Genomic DNA, 26,141 nt, shown 5'->3' with positions numbered 1-26,141 from the left:
CTTTTTTTTTCTAAAAAGAACAAAAAGTAATCACATTCAACAAACCGTCCATGTTGTTACATGACAATAAGTGTCCAACAGTATTTTCTTCGACTATGGAAATCATTGATATTCTCTTACTCAAACATAATCATTCAAAAGATGACAACACCAAACGACAATCGTTACAACTTGGGTCAAGGATTTCTATTCGTGGAACGAATATTCTTGGTCAACGAATTATGGCTGTTCACTGGCTTTTGTTCAAAGCGTGTGTGACTTCAGCGACAGGTATGGACAAAATATGAACTACGAATGCCATGTGTCTGTGCATCGGTGCACAAGCTTGTGTTGTAATATTTCCCTCTCATGCGTACATAACAATTGGTTTCGATGAGTAAGTAGTAGAGATAGTAGTAATAGTAGACTGTGAAGTATATCTTTTTTTGATGGTAGCGTGCGTCTTACAATCATCCATATTTATTAGATAGTATGTCGGTACTATCGTATGATAATTAGTATATAAATTTGCGAATTTAAAGAAATTATCTTTGAATTTAAATATATCTTATCTATTTACCTGTTGAAATATTATTGGCAATGTAAAGTGTTAATAACTTTCGTGTTTAATTAGATTTAAAGGATTTTGAAAATAGTATAGAAAATACATTCTTCTTGTGTTGCGTGATTTACAATTAGATATCAATATATTGCAAGTACTATCTCGCTACATAAGATTATCTTATAAGTTAAAAAGTCCAGTAAATAAATAATCTATCTATAGGACATTGATAAAATTTCAAACATGACAAAATTTTCGAAATATATCGACTAGGTGGCGCGTCGATCGGCGTAGATTTTCGAGCTCTAAAAAATTATTTACTGATCTGCGCAGACGCATCGTAAACACATGATCCCTTATAAAATGTCATTTGTTGTTGCTCTGAGTTTAATCTCTTTTTGATAATAGATTCTATATAAATTTATATAATAGAGAAAGTACAAGAAAATTCGGGAATAAAAAAAGTATTATCCTCAATCTGTGAAAGAATTTTCAATAATTGTTCAAGTTCATTTCTTTACCTATAAAAAAGATAAATTTTAAGTGTAAAAATAATGGCAGAGGAAAAAGTAGAAAGGTAATTTTATTTATAATTGAAAATTATAAATCTATATATCCACGTTAATTATTATAATTGCTAATTTCGTTGAATTAGGTAAATTTATTATAGCTTTTATTTTCACAGGTTAAGGTATAATATCAACTTTATTTTTCCCGCCAAACGATATTTATTCTATATTTAAAATGCAAATATAAATATTTATTGCTTAATAATCAAATTATATTTTACAGCGATAAGATTGAAAATGCACAAGCTGTTTCTGTAGAAGAAAAAATGAAAGTAAAACCTGATGACAAGAACAGACAAAAGTCCAAACAAACAGATCAAAATGATAAACTTAACAATCGTAGTAATAATAATGAATCAGGAAATTGTTATTGGTAATCTAAATGCAATACAAGTTAAAGTACAATAAATATTATGATAAAATGTCTACTATCTATATTAATATTTTCTTTTTTTTCTTTATAGTGGAAAAGAAAGAAATCTGAACATAGCAGAATTGTTATGTGCTAGTTGTTCAAGGTGGTTTCACGAATCTTGTATTGGATATCAGTTAGGCAAGTTAGTGCCTTTCATGATGAACTACATATTTATGTGTAAAAATTGTTCACCGACTGGATTAGAAAGTTTTAAAAAAAATCAAGCTCGTAAGTGTATATATATATATATATATATATATATATATATATATATATTTTTTTTTTTTTATTACAAAATGAATTATTAATAATAATAATGATAAAAAGAAATGATACCTTTTGGAAGAATGAAAGATTTCGCTTAAGATAGGCAATAAATTTTGAATTAAATGTCATGTTTTTTCTTAAAGCTTTTCCGCAAATGTGTGTCACTGCAATAGCTAATTTATTACAAATTTGTCAAAAAGAAAGTGAACAAAGAACATTATTTCATAAGGATAAAGATATAATACCTTTTATCGAATGTCATTGGGAAAGCATGACAACAATGCCTCGCAGAGTTACACAGTCTTGGCATGCTACAGTAAGTTATTTTATCAAATTACACTTTTTCATTTAATAACTTTGCCCTTCTGAGATTTGATTATTATTATTTTATTTCATCTATCATATTTTCGTACGGTATTACATAAAAGTTCAGTTCCTTTCTTACTGTAATAATAATAAATTGTTTTATTTCTACGTAGAACAATAATGAATAAAACATTTTTGATTGTACGTATCATTTAAACTTTTTTACGTCCTTTCATTTTGGATTTGTAAAATTCTTTATCTATTATTGGAAATAAAACTTACAATTATCCCTATTGTTAGATTTAATTGATAAAAAAGAAAAAAAAAAGTTAATTAACACTTCGCATATTTCATAGATATAAGATCTAATATTTAGATCTGAAGTACTGAATTGTAATTTCAGATACACAGAGCATTATTGAAAGATGTTGGTACATTATTTACTATGGATGAAAATAATGCAGAAGGCCAGTTGTTTGGACTAGCAAGTCCAGATCTTGTGTTAATTAAGCCTAATTATGAAGCAATGATCAAGGGAGGCCATTTGAAAGTTACAGAAATGGGTGTGCAACATGTTGGTGAGCATATTATCATATTATCATCCACTCTATAATACATTTCTTTAATATTAAAAGTACAAAAGAACTGACTACATTCTTTATTATATAAATAATATAATAATAATCAAACCTTTACTCTGTCTTCATTTTTTTAAGTGAGATACATTGCTAAACCTGATTATTAGTATACGTATATACGTATATCTTATCTTATCAAGGAAATCACTACCACAATATCACATAACAAGCTATTAATAAGAGTAATGTGCAGATCAAATAGTCTAATACTCACAATAAATTTATTTAAATTATTTGACTTTTTGAAAAAAAAATATCATTTCTTTTAAAAAAGATTTTAATTATTGCATGTATACTAAAACAAACATATTAAATCAATAATTTAACAGTTTAAGCATTATACCAAACAAACTTTTATTATATGACACAATGATCTAGAATATATTAATACTGTAACACATTCAGCTTAATAATTCAGCTTTCTATTATCATGGAATATCAAGTGCCATTAAGCGGAGGACTTCGTGGTCGTAATGCAAAACGCAAACTTCCTGGAGAAGGGGCAGGTACTGGTCCTGGAAAAAAAGGAAGAAGTTCAGATATGACAGCACCGAAATTGCCTGCACATGGTTATCCTCTTGAGCATCCTTTTAACAAAGATGGATACAGATATATACTTGCAGAACCAGATCCTCATGCACCTTTCAGACAAGTAAATAAAATCTATCTTGTTTAAAGATTCTTGAAGAAGAATGGGTGAGTAAATGCGAATACGTATAATAATCATTACTATCATACGATGTTATAGGAGTTTGATGAAAGTAGTGATTGGGCAGGAAAACCTATTCCCGGTTGGTTATATAGGCCTCTAAGTCCAAGTGCAGTATTACTTGCTTTACATGATCGTGCCCCACAATTAAGAGTTTCAGAAGACAGATTAGCAGTCACCGGTGAAAAAGGATATTGCATGGTCAGAGCCACACATAGTATGTGTTAGATATTTGTTATAAATCAAAGATTTTCTTGAACGTTTTGTGATTTTACGATAACGACATAAACGCAGACATTATGAAATTTTAAATAAAACTTTAGCAATTTAGTAAAAATGTATAATTATCATAAATACATGATGTTTTTAATGTAAGTCTAATTTAGGTGTAAGTAAAGGAACTTGGTACTGGGAAGCTACTATCGAAGAAATGCCTGAAGGATCTGCTACTAGGCTTGGTTGGGCACAAGAATATGCGAATCTACAAGCACCATTAGGCTATGACAAATTTGGATATTCTTGGAGGTCTAGGTACGTATAAGAGAGTTTCTTCGTTTAAAGAAAATATTCTATAATATATGAAGAAAATGTACATTGGAAAACATGATTGTTATTATTTTCTTTCTTTCTTCTTCTTTTTTTTTTTTTTTTTTTTTTTTTTTTTTTTTTTTTTTTTTTTTTTTTTTTGTTTTTCCATAATAAAATTTGTTTTTAATTCTATTTTACAGGAAAGGTACACGATTTCATGAAAGTAGAGGAAAACATTATAGCAATGGTTATGGGGAAGGAGATACATTAGGATTTCTTATATCTTTACCTGATACATATGATGCGTCACATATTCCAAATACATATAAAGATAGAGTAAATAATAGATTAATTAATTAATTTTAGATTAATACATTTCACGTACGTTTCAAGTAATCATAGATATCTGTAATTTAGCCTTTAGTAAAATTCAAGAGTCACCTTTATTACGAGGAGAAGGATCAAGTACCGGAAGCATTAAAAGCCTTAAAATCTCTACCAGGGAGTAAAATCGTATATTATAGAAATGGTATCAATCAAGGTGAAGCTTTTATAGATATCAATAGAGGAGCATATTTTCCTACTGTCTCAATACATAAAAGTGCAACTGTTTCTGTAAATTTTGGACCCAATTTTAAGTGTCCTCCTACCGATACTGCTTTCCGAGGTGTAAGTATTATTACAATAAATATGTCGATGTTTACAATATTTAAATTGTATTACCAATTGTAATAAGCGCGTGTGCGTGTGTGCCTGTGTATACACTTTACAGATGCATGATAAAGCGGAAGAAGCAATTGCAGAACAGTCTATGGCAGATATACTCTACCTAACTGAGAATGAAGGAAGATTAAGATTAGACACGTTTTCCTTGTGACATTAATAAAATATTTTAATTTTTAATTATCTGTTTTTAAACAATTAAATTATTTTATTAAATTTTATTCAGTATATTTCAACGTTCATATCAATATTTATATACAATCTTTATGTACTGATACATATCATTTTCCGAAACCTCCTCTGCAAGCAGGGCTGGGCGTAAATGTTTTGTTACTTTTTTCCCATTGTTCAGGTGTCTTTGCCTTTTACAAAAATATTTTAATATTATTTACATGAAATCTATCATTGCTCAACATTAAAAAAAAAAATATATATATATATATATATATACATATATATATATATATATATATATATATATATATTAATAATGAAAACTTACTACGATGGAAAGTGCGTGTATGTCATGTAATTCAACTTTTAATAAATCGTGTACCATACGATGACGCTAAATAAGAGGAGAAATGTATTGTAATATTACTATTAATTTATAATAAAGAAGATTGATTGAATGATATAAGAATTACTCTTAACACATTACCATCTAGACTTATATTATTGTCTTTGGCATTTTATAAGTAGTCAACAAAAGAAATCACATTTTTATGTCTTTGAATGGTAATGTGTGTTAATAAATTTGCTTTAGATCAATACATTTTATCAACATAAGTATATTATTTTTATTGTAATATATAATGTAATATTCTTACCATAATCAGAGGTTTATCATCGAACTGTTCAGAAACAACTACTACTTTAAAATGCGTTTCTGATCCCTTAGGTACATTGTGCATATAAGATTCATTGATAACATCAATGAAATACGGATCGAATGATTCTTTTAGTTTCTTTCTTATCGATGATTCTATAGGTTTCGTTTGTGTCATATTATTCATCTTTTGCAATAATACGTTTTTAAATATACTATCTAGAATCCAAAATATCTAATAAACATTTAATATTTTTTTTCCTTATATAGACGTTTATAATCTACGTAAATTATTTTACTCAGGACTTTTGAAAATAATTATGGTATAATGACCGACTCACTTCGACTAATTGTAAAATTGCAAATTTTTATATTCATTTGTGTAACGTGACGTTGTATCACAACGGATTTAAATAATTACAGAGTGTAGTGTAACAAACGCGAACTTAGGTCGAATTGTAATTTTTTTTCGTAGAATTGTGACATATAAAATTCGATATAAAACACATACACATCAGTGGTGCCCTCTGAAAAGTCACTATTGAGAAACGCATACCGACGAATCAATCTAAAAAAAAAAAAAATCAGCGATCATTTTGAGATTTGAAATTTCAAACATTTCAAGTTTCAAATACTTGATTTACTTCTTCATCGTTCAACATCCTCTTCCGACGGAATATTTGCTAAGCTGATCAACTGAAACAGCAAAATATCATATTAAATTGTTAATTCAACTTTCAACTAATAGGTTTTATAAACTAAATATAGCTTTTAGAAAGTAATCAGAAAAATGTTGCTGAAAGAGGAGCCATTTAAAACAGTTCAAAAATCGTCAATTGGCCAATATTATTAATTCCTTATTATAATTTGAAAGATCGAATAAATCACATCGATAAAAGAAAATATATATTTATATAATATCGTTTCATTTAAAATCGATTTAAAAACAAATGGACATAATTTTCTTTTATACCATCCTGACATATAACCGATGTGCATATGAGAATGCGTTCGTACATAGAAAAGAAATAGTAGAAATGTTTATAAACAATAAAAGACAAGATCTTTCATAATATAAACATTTTTCTTATTCAAACGTATGTTCTTACATTTACACAGTACAAAAAATTATACTCAGACCTGCCGGCCCGCGGTTCATAACTTGCTATGACTGAGGGGCGGCCGGTGGTGGGGTGGTACGGGACTCTGGGGGTGGATTACTTTTAGGATATTTTTTCTTCTTCTTTTTTTCCTTTTTTTTTCTTTTTTTTTTTTTTCTTTTTTTAGAGCTGTACATGTAAATTCATCCATTCCATTCCGCCCCCAAACACGGCCCCTTGTGTTTTACTCTCGTGCTTTCTCTGGCTTAAATTTTCGCTCATGATCATACACACACATACATGGGAAACACACGCGCACATACGTATCCCCTAAGGTTCGCGCACTCGCGACACATACAAGTTTTCGACTTTTATTTTTTCATCTTAATGTATATTCTACTCTCTCTCTCGCTCTCTCTCTCTCTCTCTCTCGGTCGCTCTTTTTCTCTCATAACCGTGCTCCGCCGCGATATATTTAGCAACATTTAGATATCGTATTCTTCGTTAATAATATTTAATCGTAGTAATGGTAATAATTATAATAATAAATGGTATAATGGACTATCTACCTATACGCACGTAGTGTAATTTTTTTTCGTGTTTCGTGGAGTGTGTATCCTCTTAATCCTAAAATTTTCATTCGTATTTATATATGTATATGTATACATATATGCATGTATAAATGTATATTTACACGTAGCAAGAGAACAAATAATAATAATATTAATAATAATAATATTAATAATAATAATAATAATAATAATAATAATAATAATAATAATAATAATAATAATAATAATATTAATAGTAATCATAATAGTAATAATAATTAATTATAATAATAATAAAAATAATAATAGCTTTGCCTGCAGCAATAATACACAGAGTACGTCTTTTGTTACTTTATACAATGTTCCTTCGAAGGGTCAATAAAAGGGTAATTTGTTGTTGTTGTTTGATACTTATCATCTCCATAAGATTAACGCACTTAGTAATACTACGATATTTAAGATTTATTCATTAAATATTATTTTATCGAGTCGTTGTATGCTAGACAAATGTTGAGATCAAAGAAATTGCGGATTTCAGGATTTCACTGGTTATCTTTCTCTTTCTATCTCTCTCTCTTTCTCTCTCTCTCTCTTCGTTTTTTTCTTTTTTTAACCTTTCTTCATTATTTTACTTATTCCAACGTACCGTCCTTGACATTTTTCGATCGATAAAAGCGCAAGTTAGCGGAGTACGATCTAAAAAAAAAAAAGAAAAGAAAAAAAAAAACAAGAAATTGTCTCTTTTGCCAGAAATACGTAACGTTTTCTCTTTTTTTTTATATCTTATTCTTCTTCTTTTTTTTTTTTTTTTTACTTTTTTTTTTACGTTTTTTTTTCTTTTTTTTTTTTTTTTTTTTTTTAATAAATCGCGACGCAGAAAAATTTTTTGTTTGTCTGTCGCACGTTTCAAAAACATCTATAAATATACAATAGCGCCTTCTTTTTTTCGAGAAATTCAAGATGGAGTCGGTTATTATACGCTCGCATTACGATTAGACGGAAAGAATTGTTCAAGTACGTAACACTGTAAATAGCGCGATGTGTGATTTGTTTGACGCAAATTGTTTCAGTGATAGGAACTCGGCCCTGTCATCTGGTGCGCGCGATTCTTTTTGCTTAACTAACCATTTGTTATCTTTTATTTTCTTTTTTGTTTCTTCTTTTTCTATCCTTCTCCTCCTTCTCTTCCTACTCCTCTTGTTTGCTACCTACGCATACGAGATATACAACGCGTACACATTTATTATTTGATGTCTCCACATCATCGTTCACATTGGCACTTTGAAACTTATTACATTGTTTTTCTCTCTTTCATTCTTTTCTTGTATATTCCTTTTTTCTTTTACTTTAAATAATGTTATCGTAGTTCATTTTTTTTTATCGTTAGCATTATTACGATATCAATTTACATTATCCTTTGTTTGTTTTTGTTTTCCATTCATCGGATAAAAGACGGCTCGAGTACTTTGATAAAAATAACAGTTTCGATTCATTTCTTCTTTGTATTTTTTCTTTTTCTCCTTCATTTTGTTTTATCTTTCCCTTTGTTGACTATAGTGATCACAAGTCAAAAACATGACTTAATGAATTTGCAAAAATTGCATGTGTGATGTTACATACATGTGTTCCAATACAATAGGATTATCATTCCTACATATTTCTATCGTTTTTTACTCTTGTCCGTCGTTTATTATTACCTTTTTCTTTTCTGATATTCGAATAAGCGAATAATAATTGTCAAAAGTTTGTATTTTCCTCGAATCGGCATACTTTCACGTTAAAGTAAGGTATATATTAGTCGACACAAGTTGTGAAAACAGGTACAAACAACGATGTAACGTCGGCCGCACAATAAACACACAGATGTACGCAATCTGTTGATCGATAGTACACATGCATTAAAGTGAATCAATTAGGCAGTATTTTATTATCATGTTCCCGTCATATATATATATATATATATACACACACATAATATGTATATATATATATATACATATACTTTTTTTTTTTATATATATGGAGCACAATATAAAGAAGCGAGAAAATATGATCAAATGAACTCGTTGAGCCAAGATCGTTATTATTCACTACCGAAAGCACCGAATTATGATGGGAGCACACGATAATGAAACTCAAGAGTAATCTCACCGAGCCAGCTAACAATTTAATCGACAAACTAATTGCACAAAGGTATGTATAATCATCATCATCATCATCATCATCATCATCATCATCAGCAACAGCAGCAGCAGCATCAGCAGCAGCAGCATCAGCATCATCATCAGCAGCAGCAGCATCATCATCATCTCTAAAGTCTAGACAAAATCTCTCACAGATTCTAGTTAGGATCTTATTATACGATAACCGATTATCTACATTTATATATGACATAGACAGTGTGTATTGAATACAGGCACGATATAATTAATTACAAATAATGTATGATCCAAAGTCCTGTTGGTATCACAATCGTAAAGTGGACACGGGCATTAGTCTTGACCGATCCATATAAAATTCAATGAAAAACTCACGGACTTCATGTCCATCGATAGCGTTTTTCGGGTAGGAGAAAAGGAAACGGGTAATAGGGATTAAAAAAAAAAAAAAAAAAAAAAAAAAAAAAAACAAAAAAAAAACAAAAAAAAAAAAAAAAAAAAAAAAAAAAAAGAAAAAAGAGAATAATAATAAAAAATAAGGAAAAAATAAGAAAGATAAACAAGAAAAAGGAAACGGAAGTCAAACGAAATAACGAATAACCTCGATTGGCTCAGCCAATGTTATGTAGAAAATTAAACGCGAGTTTACTCGTCAAATATCACAACAAATTCTTACACCACCACGCGATGTCTGTCTCTCTTCGGAGTGCATTATACTCGACAATCTTCTTTCTCTCTCTCTCTCTCTCACTCTTTCTAAAATGTGCCTCGCACTTTTAAAAATTTTTTTTCTCTCTCTCTCTCTCTCTCTCTCTCTCTCTCTCTCTCTCTCTCACTCTCTATGAAAAGCTTCTAGAACTCGAAGCAAATAGAACTTTCTCGCGACAAGACGCGAAGGACTTATATTCAAGACAATGATTCTTGGATCTTACGATCACGGTGAGGGGCCTATGGCTACGTTTCTTCTTTAATCTTCGTCTCGTTACCAGTTTTCAATTTGGCAAGGGCCTCTTCCTTGGCATTCGCTAATACAGTCAAGGAATCTTTAACGGCATGATAGATAATGTTCTTAATTTGCAGTTTATCCTCGTGATTTGTATGGGAATCCGATAATTCACGGAATTCTTGCGTTAGATGGAAACAATGGGAAACATTTTCCGGAGATACAAAGTCCTCGGCGACTTTGATACAGTTGTGAAGATTACGGACCTGATGCGGCGCACCTGCTGGCACGAAAACGGCATCCCCAAGACATTGCACGATAGAGTATCTATAAGGAAATAAAAACAAAGGAACAAACAAAAGCGATTCATTAGAACTTTTATGTTGGAATATTTAATGGGAAAAATGTGAATGAATAAAAAAAAAAAAAAAAAGCTAGCAGCTTACCCTTCGACACCATATTCGCGATATAATCGTTCACGCAGAGGCCCATCTAGATAATAGCTCTGATCATGTATCGGATCGTGATGAGGCTCTAAACGCGCACCACGTTCTAATGCAACGGCATTTAATAAGTCACGAATTTTATCTGCATCGCGAGCCGCATAAATGTGCCACAATGCTCCTGGTGCCTCGCCGCGTTCGCGAACACGACGACGCGTCAGAATATCACAGCCTGCTTCGTCTATAGCTCTTAATGCCTCTGTAATCAATGATATAATTAATGATTTTACACGATAATTAAGACTTTAGTCTTATTCTTTGATTAAAACTTTCAAATTGGGTATTTCAACATTATTGAGACCATTAAATTATTTGATTAAAAGACGTTGCGCGCGACTTACCTTTGACATACTCATCGTTATCGGTATCTTTAGGTATGCCGACGTATACCATGACATTAACCGCATCAGAAATGTCCAAGTGAAGATTTGTGGTACCTTTGTTCGGATGAAGTGCCGAACCATATGCGTTATACATTTTAGGACCTAAATCTGGTCTTACAAAACAATCGGGCAAATGGCTCGCTAAATTCAATCTACCATGTCGATGCGTATATTCCGACAATGGGAGAGCTTTCATTAAATCAACAAAACGTGTTGACAACAATTCGGCAAAATCATCGCCGGGCGGCCAGTCTTTCAATTTCAATAGCATAGGATTTCCCCTCTCGTCTTTCAGTCGTTTCGAAAAGTGTTCGAATCCTTCCCAGAATTTACGCATCGGTTGATTCGGTACCAAATTTCCAGTCATGCAATTTATAAGATCATTTTTTTTGTCTCCGAAATCTCTCGCAAAGGAGTCCGGATGCCAAAGGTCCATGTCCAGGGATTTAGCTACATCCGAGACGATCACTGGCTGTCCACGTTTCCATTGATCTTGGAAAATTCTATAATTGTTTGGATTATTTGGATCGTTTAACCTGAGCAATTTACCATCGCACAGCCATGAATGTGGTACATCTGGATAAATACTTTTGCTCTCCGTTAACGTCATGATTCTTATGGGTAATGGTTCTCGGCCTCTCTGAGTCCATTTGTATCTTCGTACAAAATGTTTCAATTCTCTTGGTTTCTCATCGTCGTCAAGTCCACCGCTCTCCCTTTCTTTCGTTACGGTGTGCTCTATCACGCTAGTTATTACTTCATCAAGCGTATCCATTTTCGATTTCTTCCCAGATTTGGTGATATTGTTTTGAGTGTTAGTTCCAGAAGGAGGATTGGTATTACCAGGATTATTTGTTGGTGAATTTGATCTTGACCCATTACCATTAGATTTGTGAGATGGCCTAATTAATAACTCTCTCAACGTTGAATAATTACCCTCACGATCCTCGTCGGAATCCGAACTCGATCCACTTTCGTTCTTATCCTGATTTTGCAACGCCACGTCTGCCAACCAATTCAATGGAGAATTCTTATCCTCGCCATTCACTTTGTTCTCCGATGCTCCGTTAGATTCGTTTATTTTTTTCTCCTCTTTGGGTTCCTGCTTAATGTTTCCATTAAGAACAGAAACTGTCTCGCCCTTTATTAAATTTCTCAAACTCTCGTTTGGCTGACCGGGTGAAACGAACGAACAACCACAATGCTGAGGAATTCCCCATTCCGATCGACAGTCATGAAGACGTTGCCCAAGTCGCAAGAGACTATCACCGGCTATAATTTGTGTGAGCATGAGTCGTTCCGGTTCGTGAGCTTGTCTGTTTGTACATAATAACCATGAAAAGTCATCTCTGTCTTTGCCACTTTCACCCCAGATCTTAATCGTTCCATTTTTACGTCCCTAAAAGAGAAAATATTTTTATTTTAATTTTATATGATCCTACAAGAAATTTTATTGTAATATCATTTATTTACTTGTGACATTAAAAATTTTTCTGAAATGCAATCTTATGGGAGAAAAAAATATATACATTACCTTATAACAATCGATGCATACGACAAAACCACATTTTCTACAAGCCCAATGGTAATTGAAAAGTGTCGTTTCGCATACATCACACAATTCTCGTACGCCTGGCAGTACTCGTTTCCATGCTACTATTCCGTCTGTAATTCCCGAACTCACTATGAAGAGTAAAATAAACAACGAATACATAAAGCGTGTAAACATGCGAACAAATTAAAATTAATAATTCTTTGTAATGCTTTGTCATATATATATATATATATACATGATTGCTAAATAAAAAAATACAAGTATATTTTTAAAAAAGAATATTCGGGGGGAAAAAAGGAAAAAAAAAAAAAAGTTTTTAATAAGATCTAACATAATATACGTAAAACACAACAATATCATGCAAATGTGTTGTTTGCTGTGTGAAACTTTTCTTTTATATATAAATTAATTTATCTTGTTATATAAATATATTTGTATTATTATATAATATATTTTTACATAACGTATTTGTACAATAATATTAACCTTCTGCCATGTGTTCCTGAAGCGCATCCTTCTCTTGGTGTAAAAGATCACAAAATTGATCTCCAACTTGTCGAAGAAGTCTATGTGCTGTCTCTAAATCTAAATCTCCCTTGATCACTTTCTCTACTTTATCTTTTTCATCCTTTTCAAATTTTTCTTCTTTATCGTCCGAGTCCTGAATATTTTTTCCCGGCAACCATAGGCGTAGATCTTCCTGCAACAGCACAGTGGTATCCGTTATCAATCACACTCCTGCAGAAGGATGATGAATAAAATTTTCAGAAAGTCCACTTAAATGTAAAAGTAAAATTAATGATATAAAATATTTACCTCAGAAGTATCTTTATGCGGATCACTAAATCCTGCTATAGCCAATTGTCCATTTTTTGTGTATCGTAATCTGCGAAATGCGTAGAATCTACAGAAGACATTTTGAGGAAGATTTTTAAGGCCGTTAGTTAGAGCATGCCGGCATTCACGACACTTCGCTAATTTTGGAGCAGCGTAGAAACAAACGTCATCTTGCAACCAGCTTTCACCTGTCTTCTTTAACTGTGACACAGCTGGTCTTCGAAAGGGATCTCCCCTTCCACCACTTCCTCCAGGTCCACTGTTACCACCACTTGTGCTCTCATCTCTACGTTCTTTTTTTTGACGAGGTTGTTGATCTTCTCCTCCAGCATCGTTACCTTTAGTAGTCTTTGGTTTTCTGCCTCTTTTTCTGAGGTCTTTATTATTTCCTATGCAGAAAACAATGACGGTAATGATTTATTAATACGTATATCAGAAGAAGAATAAATCATATTAAATAATATTGTACAATATCAGTGTTAAAAAGCTCTCTTTGTAATATATATTTGTATATCACGGTTATCAACTTTTAATTTTCATCATGTGTGTACGTAGAGGGAGAGGGGGAGAGGGGGAGAGGGAGAGAGGGAGAGAGAGAGAGAGAGAGAGAGAGAGAGAGAGAGAGAGAAAAAGACACATCAGACTGATGTCAGGAAAAATATATTGGCAAACTACTGGTAGAGCGTATAAATATGCAATTGAATTACCAAAATTGAAAACGTAAATATTTTGCTTCTTATTTTTGACTTCCCATACAGCTTTAAAGAAAGGAATAAATGTATGATCATGAAACGCGTATCACTTACCCTGCAAGTGAATAGTTAGTTCACCTGATGGGAAGTCCATTTACAACAAGCTACGTCAACTAACCGTTTCCCGAGGAATTGTTGGAATTGGCCGTGGTATGTCGTGCTCTCGGAGGAGGATGAACTCCCAATTGTTCACTGGTGTCACTAGCAGATCCAGCTTCGCTTTCGTTGCTAGACTCACTTCCTGCTCCAGCTCCTACGCTTTGTTTTTCTTCTTTGTGTCTCCGCTGATCTTCTGCGGCAGTTTGTTGCCTCCGTGCAGCTCCCTTCTTTCGTTTTACCTACCACAGGGCACAGATTATTAAGTAGTCAGGAAGTTCATGCTTTCGTAGCTGCGATTATGTGAAGCCACTAAATACAATCAATATTTTATAGAAAATCATTCAAATGGCTAATAAATGATCTAATAAAAACATACAAAAGAAGATAAAGGAAGAGAGAGTTCACGATGCACGCGAAAACATTTATCTACTCATTCATTAATGTATATAAATTTTGAAAAATATAAATTCATTTTTACCCAAAAATATATATGAAACATAATTTCAGATAATAAATTTCAATAGTAATCATATTTTGTTATTATATTCAAGTAAGAAATACGGAAAAAGTATAGCGTAAAATCGAACACGTTCCGCGATAGAGGTTAAGTATACTGCCTATAGACGTTAATGTTATAATTTAATGTATTTTAATAGATTACCATATTTATTTATAAAGAAAATTATACATAATGCGTTATCAACAATAATTAACAGCACTGTGAACTATTTTAATATCACTTTCTTTATCAATTACACTCTAATCAACAAAGGCCACTATTACTGCTCGAAGATCACGTACGCCACTGAGCTTCACAAGAAAATGGCGTCTAGTATGGCGCGAAAATAGCGGTTAGTTTAAACGTAACGGCGGATCTTCCGGCGATCTATTGTTCCACTTTACGAAATATATAAACTTTCGATTTCGCATTGCGACAATTATATAGAAAAAGCTTTTAATGAGGCTAATCTAATGGAACCTTATAAATTCCATATAGTAAAAATTTTTATCAACTAATTTTTCTTTTTTTTTAATATGTAAAATCTAATCATGCACGCACCACTTGTGTAAAATATTTTTTAAAAATATATCTGATAAAATACATCTACAAAATAAAGTTCCACGAAACTTATACAAATCCATGCTAATACATAATAAAACATAATAATTATAATAAAATGTATTTGAAAAGGCATACGTTTTAGCAACAACCATTATTCGAAAAAAAAGAAAAGAAAAAAAAAAAAAAAAAAAAAAAAAAAAAAAAAAAAAAAAAAAGAAAAAGAAAAAAGCAACATAAAGATGATAGATACCTTGGGTGGTTTTCTTTTCGGCGGCGACTTTCGTTCAGGGTCGCTGCTGGATGAGTCCTCTTGAAGATTCTTCGTATCCGTGGCGTGACCGTTAAGAGGTTCCTTATTCGTTGTCTTACGACTTCCTTTTGCAGTGACTTTGCTCTTGTTGATGCTGTTCACTGCCATACTACCGATATTGTAAATGGAATTAACGGCGCTCGGTAAACAAGTCGTCGTTGTCGTACTACTAGAGTTCGAGCTTGGCTCGCGTTCTTTGTTATTGAGTGGCTGCGATGGTACTTGAGAAATATTGAGAGGTAACGTAACACAGGAACCACTTCCAACCATGCCTGTGGTATCCTCCGTGCCATCTTCGCCCGAATGCCTTTGAAGCCAAGCCTTTTTCAATTTATGAACAGGATAGCTAGTACTGCTAGGTGGTCTGGGGGCCGGACTTTCCGATTTTTCGCTATCGACCGTGGTAGGATTAGTTTTGGCAGGTGTACCAGGAGCGCTCGGTGCCGGACTAGGTGCCATTGATGGCGCCGGACTTGGTATAGGTGCTGGACTCGGTGCCGCACTAACGTTAGTAGGATTAAAAGAGCTAACGCTGCCGGCACTGGCTGGCCGAACTGAGCCATCACCGCTCGCTGTTCTAGGAGCCGGACTCTCGGCCGCAACCGTACGTTCTTGAGAAGACTGGGTGGTGTCGCTCGGTTGAGACAACAACGCCGCGGTATTAACGACAGTCGTGATAGAAGTTGCGGCCGAAGCAATGAGAGGACTAGGTTCGCTCACCCTAGACAAAACGGGCGGGCCAACGCATTGGAGGGACAACGGTTGTGGTTCTTCCGTTCGTCGTTTCTTACAGACCTCCAAGGAAACCGGCTGTCCGCTAACATTATCGCAGGAAAGTGGCGTTGGAGCTTTTCTCTTAGGTGAACCAGATCTTTCCACTCCAAGATCTAGAGGTTGAGTTTGGAAGTTTGAAGCGGCAATCTGCGGTTGAGCGTGTTGCAACGTTTGACCGGGCTGTTGATGAGGGCTACCGTGATGGGCAGGATGAACTATTGGCCTCGAAAGGGGCGCCGAAGCGGCCGTAGGTGGTGATCCATGAAGAGGTGGAGGTGGTAGTTTGGCGGCTGGCATAGAGCCAGCGAAACCCCTATTATCGTATACGGATCTGCTACTGTGAGCCGGTGGTGGTAAAGGAGGTGGCGGCGCTCCATGGTGATGAGGCACTTGCTGGTAAGGCGAGCTACCGGCCTTCGACGTTAAAGGTATCGGTGCCGCGACTGCGGGCTCCGAAGCCCTGCAAACTGGCGTACCGGTCATTATACCGGAGTTTGGCTTGCCGTATATATGCGGTGGCGCCGGACTGCTGACTTTTGGCTTCGAGACGGCCGTAGGAGTGGCATAATGCGAAGTCGGCGAAGCCGTCGGTGGGTGAGGATGCGGATAAGGATAGGACGATTTCGATGTCGCGTAAGGTAGACCAGGCTCGGACCTGCTCAAATAACGCGGCTCTGGCGGGGATGGGTGGGGCGGTTGATGAGGATGTTGAGCATGAGGTGACTGCCGATTGTGCGAATGTGGTGGTGGTGGTGGTGGATGACCGTGAGAGCTTGGTAGTTGTGACGTCGTCGTAGAACCTCCGCCGCTACTCCCACTTCTGTGGTGGCTTTGCGGTATGCTCTTTGCCCCTTGCAAGCCGTCGAGATGATGAAGATGATGAGGACTTTGCGTTGGACTCCTATACTCGTAAGTAGCCTGCTTGTGCTGCGGTGTTACCGGCTGAACGTTCATGTACGGCATCATCTTCGGACTCGGCGAGTGTTGTTGCGGTGGCGGACCCTTCGGTAACTCTCTGCCTTCGTTCTTCACGATAACGGAACTCTTGTGATCGGATAACAAAGAAGGTGCATTTTGCAATACCTCCCTACCATGATGATCCCTTTCGAGTCCTCCAGCTAAGCCACTTTTGCTCGGTAACGTTTTGTGCGCCGATTGTCCGAGCTGTTCGCTCTTTATCTTGATATCGTGCATATACGACGGCTGCGGCTGGTACGTGGAATAACTGAAGAGGCTCACGTTAGGTTCAGCCTTTGGAAGCGAACTGTGCGATGGACCCACCACTGACGGTGCTTTTTCGTGAAGACTACCGACCGGCAACGATGACTTCGATGTCCTAGAATGTGCCGGTGGTGGTGGGTATTCGACTTTTCCAGGTACGCTTGATGGTCGGGACACCTAAACAATATAGAAAAGCGCAATTACAAATGCCATCAAAAGATGGATTAGACATTTTCAAAGGATTAAATATACAAGGGGAGGGAGGTAGGAAGGGGCGGGGGGGGGGGGGGGGGGGCGGGGGGCGGGGTAAAGAAGTAAAAGAAGGAGATTTAAAAAGTACCTGTTGAGCCGGTGGTGCTGTGGCAGCGTAATAAGCCGCCCTTTGTTGAGCAGCCACGTGATCTCTAGCCTCGGCTTGCCTGTGCAATCTCTCAGCGACCACCAGGTGCTCCCTTTCCCGTTCCCTCTCCCTCGCATCCCGTTCTCGTTCTCTCGCTTCGCGTTCCTCGCGTTCACGTTGTTGCTGTTGCGCCACCGTTACCGGATGCGCCGCAGTCGCACCAGGACCACCAGGATGATGGTGACCGGCGTGAGCCGTCATTCCCGAATGCGGACCGCCGTGGCTTCTACTTCCGTGTGGTGGGAGAGGTATGAAAGTGTTCCACGCCATCGAGGCCGACTGCAAGTTTCTCTGCGGAATATAAGACACCTACTTCAATCAATACTGCCAATCACTTTCATCTTCATTGGCAAAAGCGATTTACGCGCGGTTAGACGAGACGATTCGTTCCTGCAAAACGTTACCGATTGGTAATACTATTACTACTCTACTGATCGATCGAAGATCAATTTATATGCCCATTTTATCCACATTCTTCTACGTTATGCCGTAAGAAACTTGGAACTTTAGACACATAGTATGTGTTCGTATAAGTGTACACGTGTCATCATGTCGTTAAGTTCTTTAATATGCCTCCATCTATACGTGCAAAACCCGTTTTCCTCTTGCGCAAGGCGCTCGCAACGAGTTGAAAAAAAGAGATTAACGAGAACTCTGTGATCCTCTCTTTCTCTCTCTCTCTCTCTCTCTCTCTCTCTCGAACATTCTCACACGTTTTATTCTTTTCGCATAGTTATCGCTCCTCATAAGAAAAGATTATGCAAACGAGCGACCGCACGAATTCAAGGACTTCGTGGTAACTTTGAATTTTACAGGTGAATGTACCTTTTTGGGCGCGCTATTTTAACGCGTTTGGACGTTAGAAACGCCATGCTAATTTTTCACGTTTCAAGGTCGAAGAGAATTTCTAGAGGAAGAAGGGAGGAAACGACGGCTACTAATTGTTAAGAAAAGCTCGAAGAGAAAAACAGCATGCGAAGGATGCTCTCGACTTACGCTTATACAAAAGCGTAAATCTAATTATAACCTCAACGAAGGCTTACTATGCTAATCGAACCGCGAGTGTCAACCCACGTTTTGTTTACCTCGCTGCCGCGTCACCGTTCATCATCGTTGAATACTATGTAGAGATAAGTAAATATATGAGTGCTCGAACACCATATACACACATCCATCCACACGCACACAGAGAAAAAGAGAAAGAGAGACGATGAAAAAAAAAAAGAAAAAAAAAAAGAAAAAAAAAAAAAAAATGCCGAGCTCTCCAGGCTGAAAAAGAGTCCGAACACAAAGAAGGCTATATAAGGTGCTCGTTAATGCTGCCGAACGAAGCGGAAGAAGATGTATCTAGTCGATTACATAGAAAAATAGTTCTCACTTAATTAACATTAATGTCGGTCGCATTTTTCTCCTATCCTCCTCTCTTCTTCTTCTTCTTCTTCTTCTTCTCAGCGAGGTCAAAAATAGAATTCTTTTTTCTTTTTCTTCTTCTTCTTCTTTTATATTCATCAGGGAGGATATATACTCTCGCGGGAACGGACGCTTCCGGTTGATAAATAATGACTCTCAACTGAGTTTATTCTCTTTCTCTTTATCTCTCTTTTTATTTCTCTTTATACCGCTTTTTATGAATTCGACTGCGAAATACTAGGAGTGCAGGAAAAGGGTAAAGCACAACTCGTTCGGCATCGATTACTCCGAGACCAGTCGATCTGAGTCATTCGAGTAAAGTCCTCGAGTGCCTCGTAATCATACGACTGACTATATACGGTATATGACGGTTAAATGCTCGTGACACGATCCAACGATTCAAATATCAAGGAATTTTTATAGACCTGTTAAGCGGTGGGGGAAAGACAGTGGAGGGGAAGGAGAAAAGAGGAGGAAACGATTCGCATATCTCGTTATAAAACTGATTTCGACGAAATCAGAAGTTACCATTGAAAAATATTTTTATATTAGATTAGAAGTACGACTGAACATTGTACGATATTAATTTTTCTTTTATTTTACTTCGCATTAATCGAACAACAAATGTTTCACGATCAATGGAAGATCTATATTTTATGAAAAAAATTGTATTACCGACCGATTATGGATATTAAATGAAAAGCAACTGAACAAAGTTCTTTCGTTCATCTTTGTTTTTTTAAACAACGATAGTTGAACTCTTTTCTTTTTTTTTTTTAATTATGATATCTGCCAAAGCAGAAAGTTTCATTCTTTTTCTGAGGAGTATGATGAATCGGTAATATGGGAAAAAAAAAAATCTAACGACAAAAATCCTTCATTCAAACGACGAATAGAGATCAGAATTTCGATTAATCGGTCATCGAACGGCGGAGGCTTCGCGTTATTGGAAAGCGAGATAAAAGCTTTATTTGCCGATAGGGAAACAAGCCTTTATCGCGAGTAATAAGAGCGGTAGAGACCCAGCCGTTATCGTACTGATTTATAACCGGATCCAAGCCTTTCTGCCAGGCGTGCACGTACACTCGCAATGTGACATAGAGATCGCAAGCGATATTGTAGAAACGCGATACATCGTCTCAACTTCTCGCAATTCCCTTTGTTGCTATCGAGTAAACAACGAGATATATATATATATATATATATATATATATATATATATATATATGTAATCGGCGATCATCGATCGCTTTCGAATCTCCTTCCAATGACATTTCTTTTCTTTAAATCGCAAATTGATTCTTATATAGAAAGAGAGAGAAAGAGAGATTGACTAATACAAAATTATCAAAATGGTATTTTAACTTGTGAGAATTATTTTTCATATTTCTAATTCTTTTTTATTATTTAATCGTAATCGTTTTAAATTCTTATAGACGGAAATATTTGAATTTATATTTTATCCTTTCAATTGTAATCGTTTTTAATATAATACTTTCTATCATAAAGAAGAAGAACAAAGAAAAAAGAAAGGAAAAAGAAGGAGAAAAAACTGTAAAAGGAAATTCGATACAATAGGATGATTAACGGTACACTTTTAAAAGGGAAGTACGTAGACGTTCGGACGAGAAAATCTAGAACAACGTGCAGTGCGATATCGCTAGTGATAATCAGCGAAAAGCGCGGATAATAAGACGTAAGAGAGATATTAATTATGCATACCTTCGCAACTGCTTCGCATAAGTCGCTCGTGTTATAAGAAACGTATTTTGCGATCTTGTTCTTGCCATTCTTGAATACGTATTTATATATATATATATATATACTCGTTCGTTCACTTGTTTCTTAGATTACGAATAGGAAGAATTTCCTCTTCCATGAATTTTTCTCTTCGAGGAAAAAGACTAAGGAATTTAAATGATAAAAAAGAAAAGATAATGATAAAGAAAAGAAAAGAATAAAAAGTGATAATTATAATGATAAAAAAGCAAAAAGAAAATAAAAGAAATGAAAGACGAAACAGGTGTCCTATATATTCGTCACTAACTGCAAAAATGAAGCTAAGCTGCGATACTTTATCGCTATATACGAATATATCATGTATATATGTATGTATGGATGTTGCGTATGCATATATATATATATATATATATGTACAAGCACGTATATATATAATTCACGTATATCGAAGAGTTAAACGTATTATTGTCACGGCAAACAGATAGTGAATACGATAATATGTGATAAGAAACGAGGAACGAGTGGAATTGGGCCGCATTCGTCTCTCTCTCTCTCTCTCTCTCTCACACACACACACTCTTTACAGCTGAGTAGATAGTCTATTAACGATAAAAAAAACGACTGGTATTTACACGCGTCTAATCGCTTAGAAAGACGGATTTTTTATTAAACTCGCGTCTGTTCGTTTTGTTTCGACGAATAAAATGGCACGTACGATAAATGATTTTATAATAAACAAAACTTTTTGAGAAAGAAACATTCTCTCTCTCTCTCTTTCTCTTTGTTTCTGTTCTTATTTTTTGCATTTGATGCAAAATGAAATAGTATTGAATTTCATAAGAAATATTGAAAATATGAGAAAGAAAGAGAGAGAAACAGATAGAGAGAAAGAATTAAGAGAAAAAGCAAGAGCAAAGTTGTGCTGACAAAGCTGCTCGCTATATTCCTCGAGCATCTTCTTCCTCCTTCTCCTTCTCTTTCTTTTTTCGTGTATGTAACGTCGTTGCCCAGTCAGCAAAAAGTAGAAAAGAGAGAAAGAAAGAAAAAGATCTGCTGACTTTTCCGTATTTTCGTTCCTCGTCACGCGCTTCGTCTCATCGAATTGAAAGATAATACCTGCTGAGACTTGAACTATTCGTAAGAAAAGCAAAAAAAGAGAGAAAGAAAGAGAAGTAATACTTTCCATCGTTTATCATGGAATAATGGTATATGTAAATGTAACGATGTGTGTACAATTTTGTTGATTGTTGATAGTATTTGTTATATAAATTACATTTTACAATCGGATAACAGCCTTTAAGCAGAACTTTAAACGAAATGAAACAAGTTCGATTTCTATCTAATGCCTTTCAAAATGGCGATTGTGTAAGAGATTTTCGTGTCGAAGAAAAAAAAAAGAAAAAAGAAAAAAAAAAAAAAAGAAAAGAAATAGGACGAAGGTATAACTTGTAAGACGAGGATATACTATCGGGATGAATTTGTCTTTCGTTAATTGACGTGAAACTTGACCTATCCTCGGTGACTCTTAAAGCCAACTTTAAGATTTACGATAGAAGTTAGACTTTTAAGTAGGGCCAGCTTTTTGGAAGAAGATCATTAATCTGGGCTTCTACGAAATACGGCAGTAACAGCTGTTTAACCAACTATCATATAATATTTCTTTGTGTTTAACAAAAAATATTTTAATACAAAATTTATAATACAATTTATATTAGAACAGTCAAGTTATTAGCTGTAAATGGCTGATAATATAATACTAATATAAATTGTATAGCGAATGGTCACATATATTAGCTATTTATAATACATACAGGTATATATTATTATATATAATATATAAAAAATTATGTACCTAAATATGATTAAAATTATTATTGATAAAATAATATATTAGCTATATCATTTATATTGGTATTATATTTATAATTAGGGAACATTCATTTTCAAGATATAAAAGAAAAAGGAAGAAGCAAAAACTAATTCGCCCTTTCTCGTAAAAATGACTTTGAAAGATTTTCAATAGTCATTCGAAGAAAAAATATTTTATCGAAGGCCATCTCGAGAGAGATGGCAGGAGGTACGACGTTACATTCGTGGATGGTTCCTCGAAGATCGTAGGGGCCAGCAGCACATCATTTTCCTTCATTTGCATCGCCACCGTTACTACGTCATGAATTATTTATACTTTCGTATAACACACACACACACACACACACACACACACACACACACACACACATTAGGAACATGGATATAGTGACAGACATACAGACGGAAAGTTGTACACGTATGTAGTACCTATACATTCTCAGAATGCGCTCGTTTACATACTTCTCTTTTCGTTGTCCTTCTCCTTCTCATTCTCGGACTTTCAGCCGCTCGTTATTACACGTTCGTTGGATAAACGTTCTCGAGAATGGCAACCCCTCCTTCCCTTTCTTCCTACCTACCCATCAACCTACCTACCTACCCTATCTATCTACCCCCACTTCGTCTTCCTCTGTTCACTCGCACGACAATTTATTTCCCAATTACGAGGATACGTCACGTATTCTCTCCCTCCCTCTCTCTCTCTCTCTCTCTCTCTTTCTCTGTCTCTTTTTCTCTGAGTGCTTTGTGTGTGTGAAAGGTAGGCAGGTGAAAAAGGAACGAAAGGAGGGCAATGTTGAACCATTTGGGGTCCAACTTTCTTGGAAGGGTTTTTAGGGAGACCAGAATCACCCTTCGTCTGTTACAATAGAAAAAGATATTTGAAAGGGAGAACTCATTGAGAAATTGTCGAAAAAGATAAAACGATTCGAAAGAATAAGGACAACGGAATAAGAAAACTTCTTTTGTTATCGCTTTGAATTTACGTGATCCTTTATACGTGGACTTGAACTGCAATAACCCATCTATCTAACCTTTGAATAGGTTTGCTACGACCTTGGAATACTTGGTGATGCTCGATGTCTCTGAAGATTTGTTGAGAGGATTATAACGTGTGCTTAACAATCATTTAATTTACATATCAGGAAGGAGAGTGAAGAATTTGCAAGAACAGAAATGATCGAACGTGATAATCTGGTGTTTAGGTTATTCCTCTAATTCATAAGTACTAAACTACATTAATAAATTTGAGTTGATCGTGTTCGTCATTACGTCACGTTCAAAAGGGCAAAATCATTTTCTTTCTTCTTTTTTTTTCTTTTTGATGCTTTCGAACAGTTACAAAGCCGATAAGTAATTTTGTAATACAAATGATGATGAGTAGTCTTCCTCGTATCGTTCGCTCTTTCGAAGTAGTGAATGTCGAATCTCACGCTGTACTTCTTCTACCACACTCGAGAGATTGCTGGTGCTTATATTACGTCACGGATAACTGTGAATACGTATGTACATAGTATGCGTGCGTGTGTGTGTGTGCGTGTGTGTGTGTGTGTGCGTGTGTGTAGCATGCTCAGAGCGTTGCAAAGAGGAGTTCACGAGAGGCTGGAAAGAAAGAAAGGAGGCGTGTTGGTCACGAACAGAGAGACGAGTTATGCTCGTAAAAGCATCGGCTTACCAAGAGAGGATTAGACTCGGTAATTAACTTTGCGCGCTATGGATTATAGAAGGCGTAGACTACAGAGTCCAAGTTGTAAAAAAAGGAAAAAAAAAAAAAAAAGGAAAGAAAAAGGAAGGAAGATTCCACGGAACTTGTTTGTCGTGTTTGAAGATCAATGGAGGAGGAAAAAAAGAATTCTTGAAGGTTTTAAATATTGGTTACATAGGACCATGTATCAGGACAATCTATACATCAAATGTCAACGAAGAACTTGCCTTTTCTTCGAATTCGATAGACAACAAAAACCATCGAGGGGACCTAACGGTCATTCTTGAGTCATCCTGAAATAAAAACTTTTCGAAAACTCATTCCTCACTTAGTTCGAACCTACGAAAAAAAAAAAAAAAAAAAAAAAAAAAAAAAAAAAAAGGAAGAAAGAAAGAAATAGGATTTCCTCCCTTTGATCCTATCAATAAGGACATATCAAAGGACCCAAAGAACCCAAAAATGCTTTTCATGTCTTCTTATTTTAATGAAAATGTAACAGAGTTTAGAGACTATATTGTTTTTGTCAAAGAAAATATGGATTACTTAAAACATTGATCATTTTGGGGGATTTAAACCGAAATGAAAAGTTCTACTGATTATTGTTATCGTACAGTCTGATGATTAGAAAACTTTGGTAAGATTTTCTTTTTTTTTTCTTTTTTTTTTTAATAGGACAAAAACAAACCAAAAAATGAATTAAATTAAAGAGACTCAAATTAAATAAAAGAGACTCGCTCTCGGCGTAGAAATATTTATGAAAAGGAAAACGTAATATAATAGATGGAAAGGACGTCGAAGAAAAGAAATGGGGAAGATGGGAGAGGGTCTCTTTCTCTATCTTTCTCTCTCTCACAGAACATCGAAGCGAGCCGGTGCTCTCTTATGTCGTACCATGAAACGAAAACAGTCGAGCCCATTGTTGCGTACCCGTCGCGGCGTGGAGTGCATAATTAATGACCTTCGTGCTGCCAAGTTTTGCATTGCAAATGGCGCCTGGAAGGCGCGCTCGCGCACCCACTATAAACGCGCGTGCATGCGGAAAGGACGAACCGTTGTTTAACTGAGAGAAAGAAAGAGAGGGAATGGAGTGGGGGAAGCAGGAAAGGGAGAAAGAGGGGAAGAAATACCATGCAGCTTCGGGACGATGAACAACGAGAAAGTTTCGGGATCAACGTAGACGATCGCATAACTCCGCGTGCCACTTACACTATCGCCCGACCTCCTTTTTTTTCTTCTTTCTTT

General features: G+C 35.3%; 3 protein-coding genes across 19 annotated transcripts in view; 1 reads left to right on the top strand and 2 right to left on the bottom strand.

Moving 5' to 3' along the window:
• The first annotated feature begins 104 nt into the window (after nucleotides 1-104).
• On the top strand, nucleotides 105-4,917 carry LOC124957154 (set1/Ash2 histone methyltransferase complex subunit ASH2). 6 transcript variants are annotated; one of them, XM_047513925.1, is made up of 11 exons: nucleotides 105-270; nucleotides 1,334-1,483; nucleotides 1,575-1,753; nucleotides 1,936-2,108; nucleotides 2,502-2,676; nucleotides 3,180-3,388; nucleotides 3,485-3,662; nucleotides 3,832-3,976; nucleotides 4,174-4,309; nucleotides 4,391-4,642; nucleotides 4,746-4,917. In XM_047513925.1, the coding sequence occupies exons 2-11, from the start codon at nucleotides 1,377-1,379 to the stop codon at nucleotides 4,848-4,850; spliced, it is 1,659 nt and encodes a 552-aa protein (XP_047369881.1). In that variant the 5' UTR covers nucleotides 105-270; nucleotides 1,334-1,376; the 3' UTR covers nucleotides 4,851-4,917. The 6 variants fall into 6 exon arrangements, with proteins under 6 accessions (XP_047369881.1, XP_047369876.1, XP_047369875.1 ...); XM_047513920.1 differs by having other exon boundaries at nucleotides 257-376; nucleotides 3,485-3,646; nucleotides 3,822-3,976; XM_047513919.1 differs by having other exon boundaries at nucleotides 257-376.
• Nucleotides 4,078-9,760, bottom strand: LOC124957155 (bolA-like protein DDB_G0274169). Of its 2 annotated transcripts, none has more exons than XM_047513927.1 (4): nucleotides 6,037-9,760; nucleotides 5,527-5,744; nucleotides 5,199-5,264; nucleotides 4,078-5,058 (listed from the first exon to the last, which is right to left on the bottom strand). In XM_047513927.1, exons 1-4 carry the CDS (start codon nucleotides 6,077-6,079, stop codon nucleotides 4,978-4,980), a joined length of 408 nt encoding a protein of 135 aa, XP_047369883.1. In that variant the 5' UTR covers nucleotides 6,080-9,760; the 3' UTR covers nucleotides 4,078-4,977. The 2 variants fall into 2 exon arrangements, with proteins under 2 accessions (XP_047369883.1, XP_047369884.1); XM_047513928.1 differs by lacking the exon at nucleotides 6,037-9,760 and adding an exon at nucleotides 5,867-6,030.
• A 201-nt stretch (nucleotides 9,761-9,961) lies between these two features.
• The window catches only part of LOC124957150, a 223,821-nt gene continuing 207,641 nt past the window's right edge, over nucleotides 9,962-26,141 (bottom strand). For 9 of the 11 annotated variants that reach the window (XM_047513901.1, XM_047513908.1, XM_047513904.1 and 6 more), the window contains 9 exons: nucleotides 18,116-18,484; nucleotides 15,721-17,952; nucleotides 14,427-14,646; nucleotides 13,536-13,945; nucleotides 13,206-13,419; nucleotides 12,699-12,847; nucleotides 11,123-12,563; nucleotides 10,725-10,980; nucleotides 9,962-10,605 (listed from right to left, as the gene is read on the bottom strand). In XM_047513901.1, coding sequence (XP_047369857.1) covers nucleotides 10,290-10,605; nucleotides 10,725-10,980; nucleotides 11,123-12,563; nucleotides 12,699-12,847; nucleotides 13,206-13,419; nucleotides 13,536-13,945; nucleotides 14,427-14,646; nucleotides 15,721-17,952; nucleotides 18,116-18,484 — 5,607 coding nt within the window. In that variant the 3' untranslated portion in view covers nucleotides 9,962-10,289. The remainder of the gene's footprint in view (nucleotides 10,606-10,724; nucleotides 10,981-11,122; nucleotides 12,564-12,698; nucleotides 12,848-13,205; nucleotides 13,420-13,535; nucleotides 13,946-14,426; nucleotides 14,647-15,720; nucleotides 17,953-18,115; nucleotides 18,485-26,141) is intronic. The other 2 variants (XM_047513907.1, XM_047513905.1) reach the window with 2 other exon arrangements.

Source organism: Vespa velutina, chromosome 24 (assembly GCF_912470025.1).
Source record: "Vespa velutina chromosome 24, iVesVel2.1, whole genome shotgun sequence".
Classification (NCBI taxonomy): Eukaryota; Metazoa; Arthropoda; class Insecta; order Hymenoptera; family Vespidae; genus Vespa; species Vespa velutina.
This window is presented reverse-complemented; position numbering and strand designations above follow the sequence as displayed.

Bases quoted from the DNA above. Each gene is read 5' to 3' on its own strand.
- LOC124957154 (XM_047513919.1), top strand. From the start codon at position 300: ATGTGTCTGTGCATCGGTGCACAAGCTTGTGTTGTAATATTTCCCTCT. The intron at 1,484-1,574 runs GTAATCTAAATG...TTTTCTTTATAG, and splicing joins GAATCAGGAAATTGTTATTG to TGGAAAAGAAAGAAATCTGA. The intron at 4,310-4,390 runs GTAAATAATAGA...TCTGTAATTTAG, and splicing joins CAAATACATATAAAGATAGA to CCTTTAGTAAAATTCAAGAG.
- LOC124957155 (XM_047513927.1), bottom strand. From the start codon at position 6,079: ATGCGTTTCTCAATAGTGACTTTTCAGAGGGCACCACTGATGT. The intron at 5,265-5,526 runs GTAAGAATATTA...CCTCTTATTTAG, and splicing joins ATGATAAACCTCTGATTATG to CGTCATCGTATGGTACACGA. The intron at 5,059-5,198 runs GTAAGTTTTCAT...TTTTTGTAAAAG, and splicing joins TACACGCACTTTCCATCGTA to GCAAAGACACCTGAACAATG.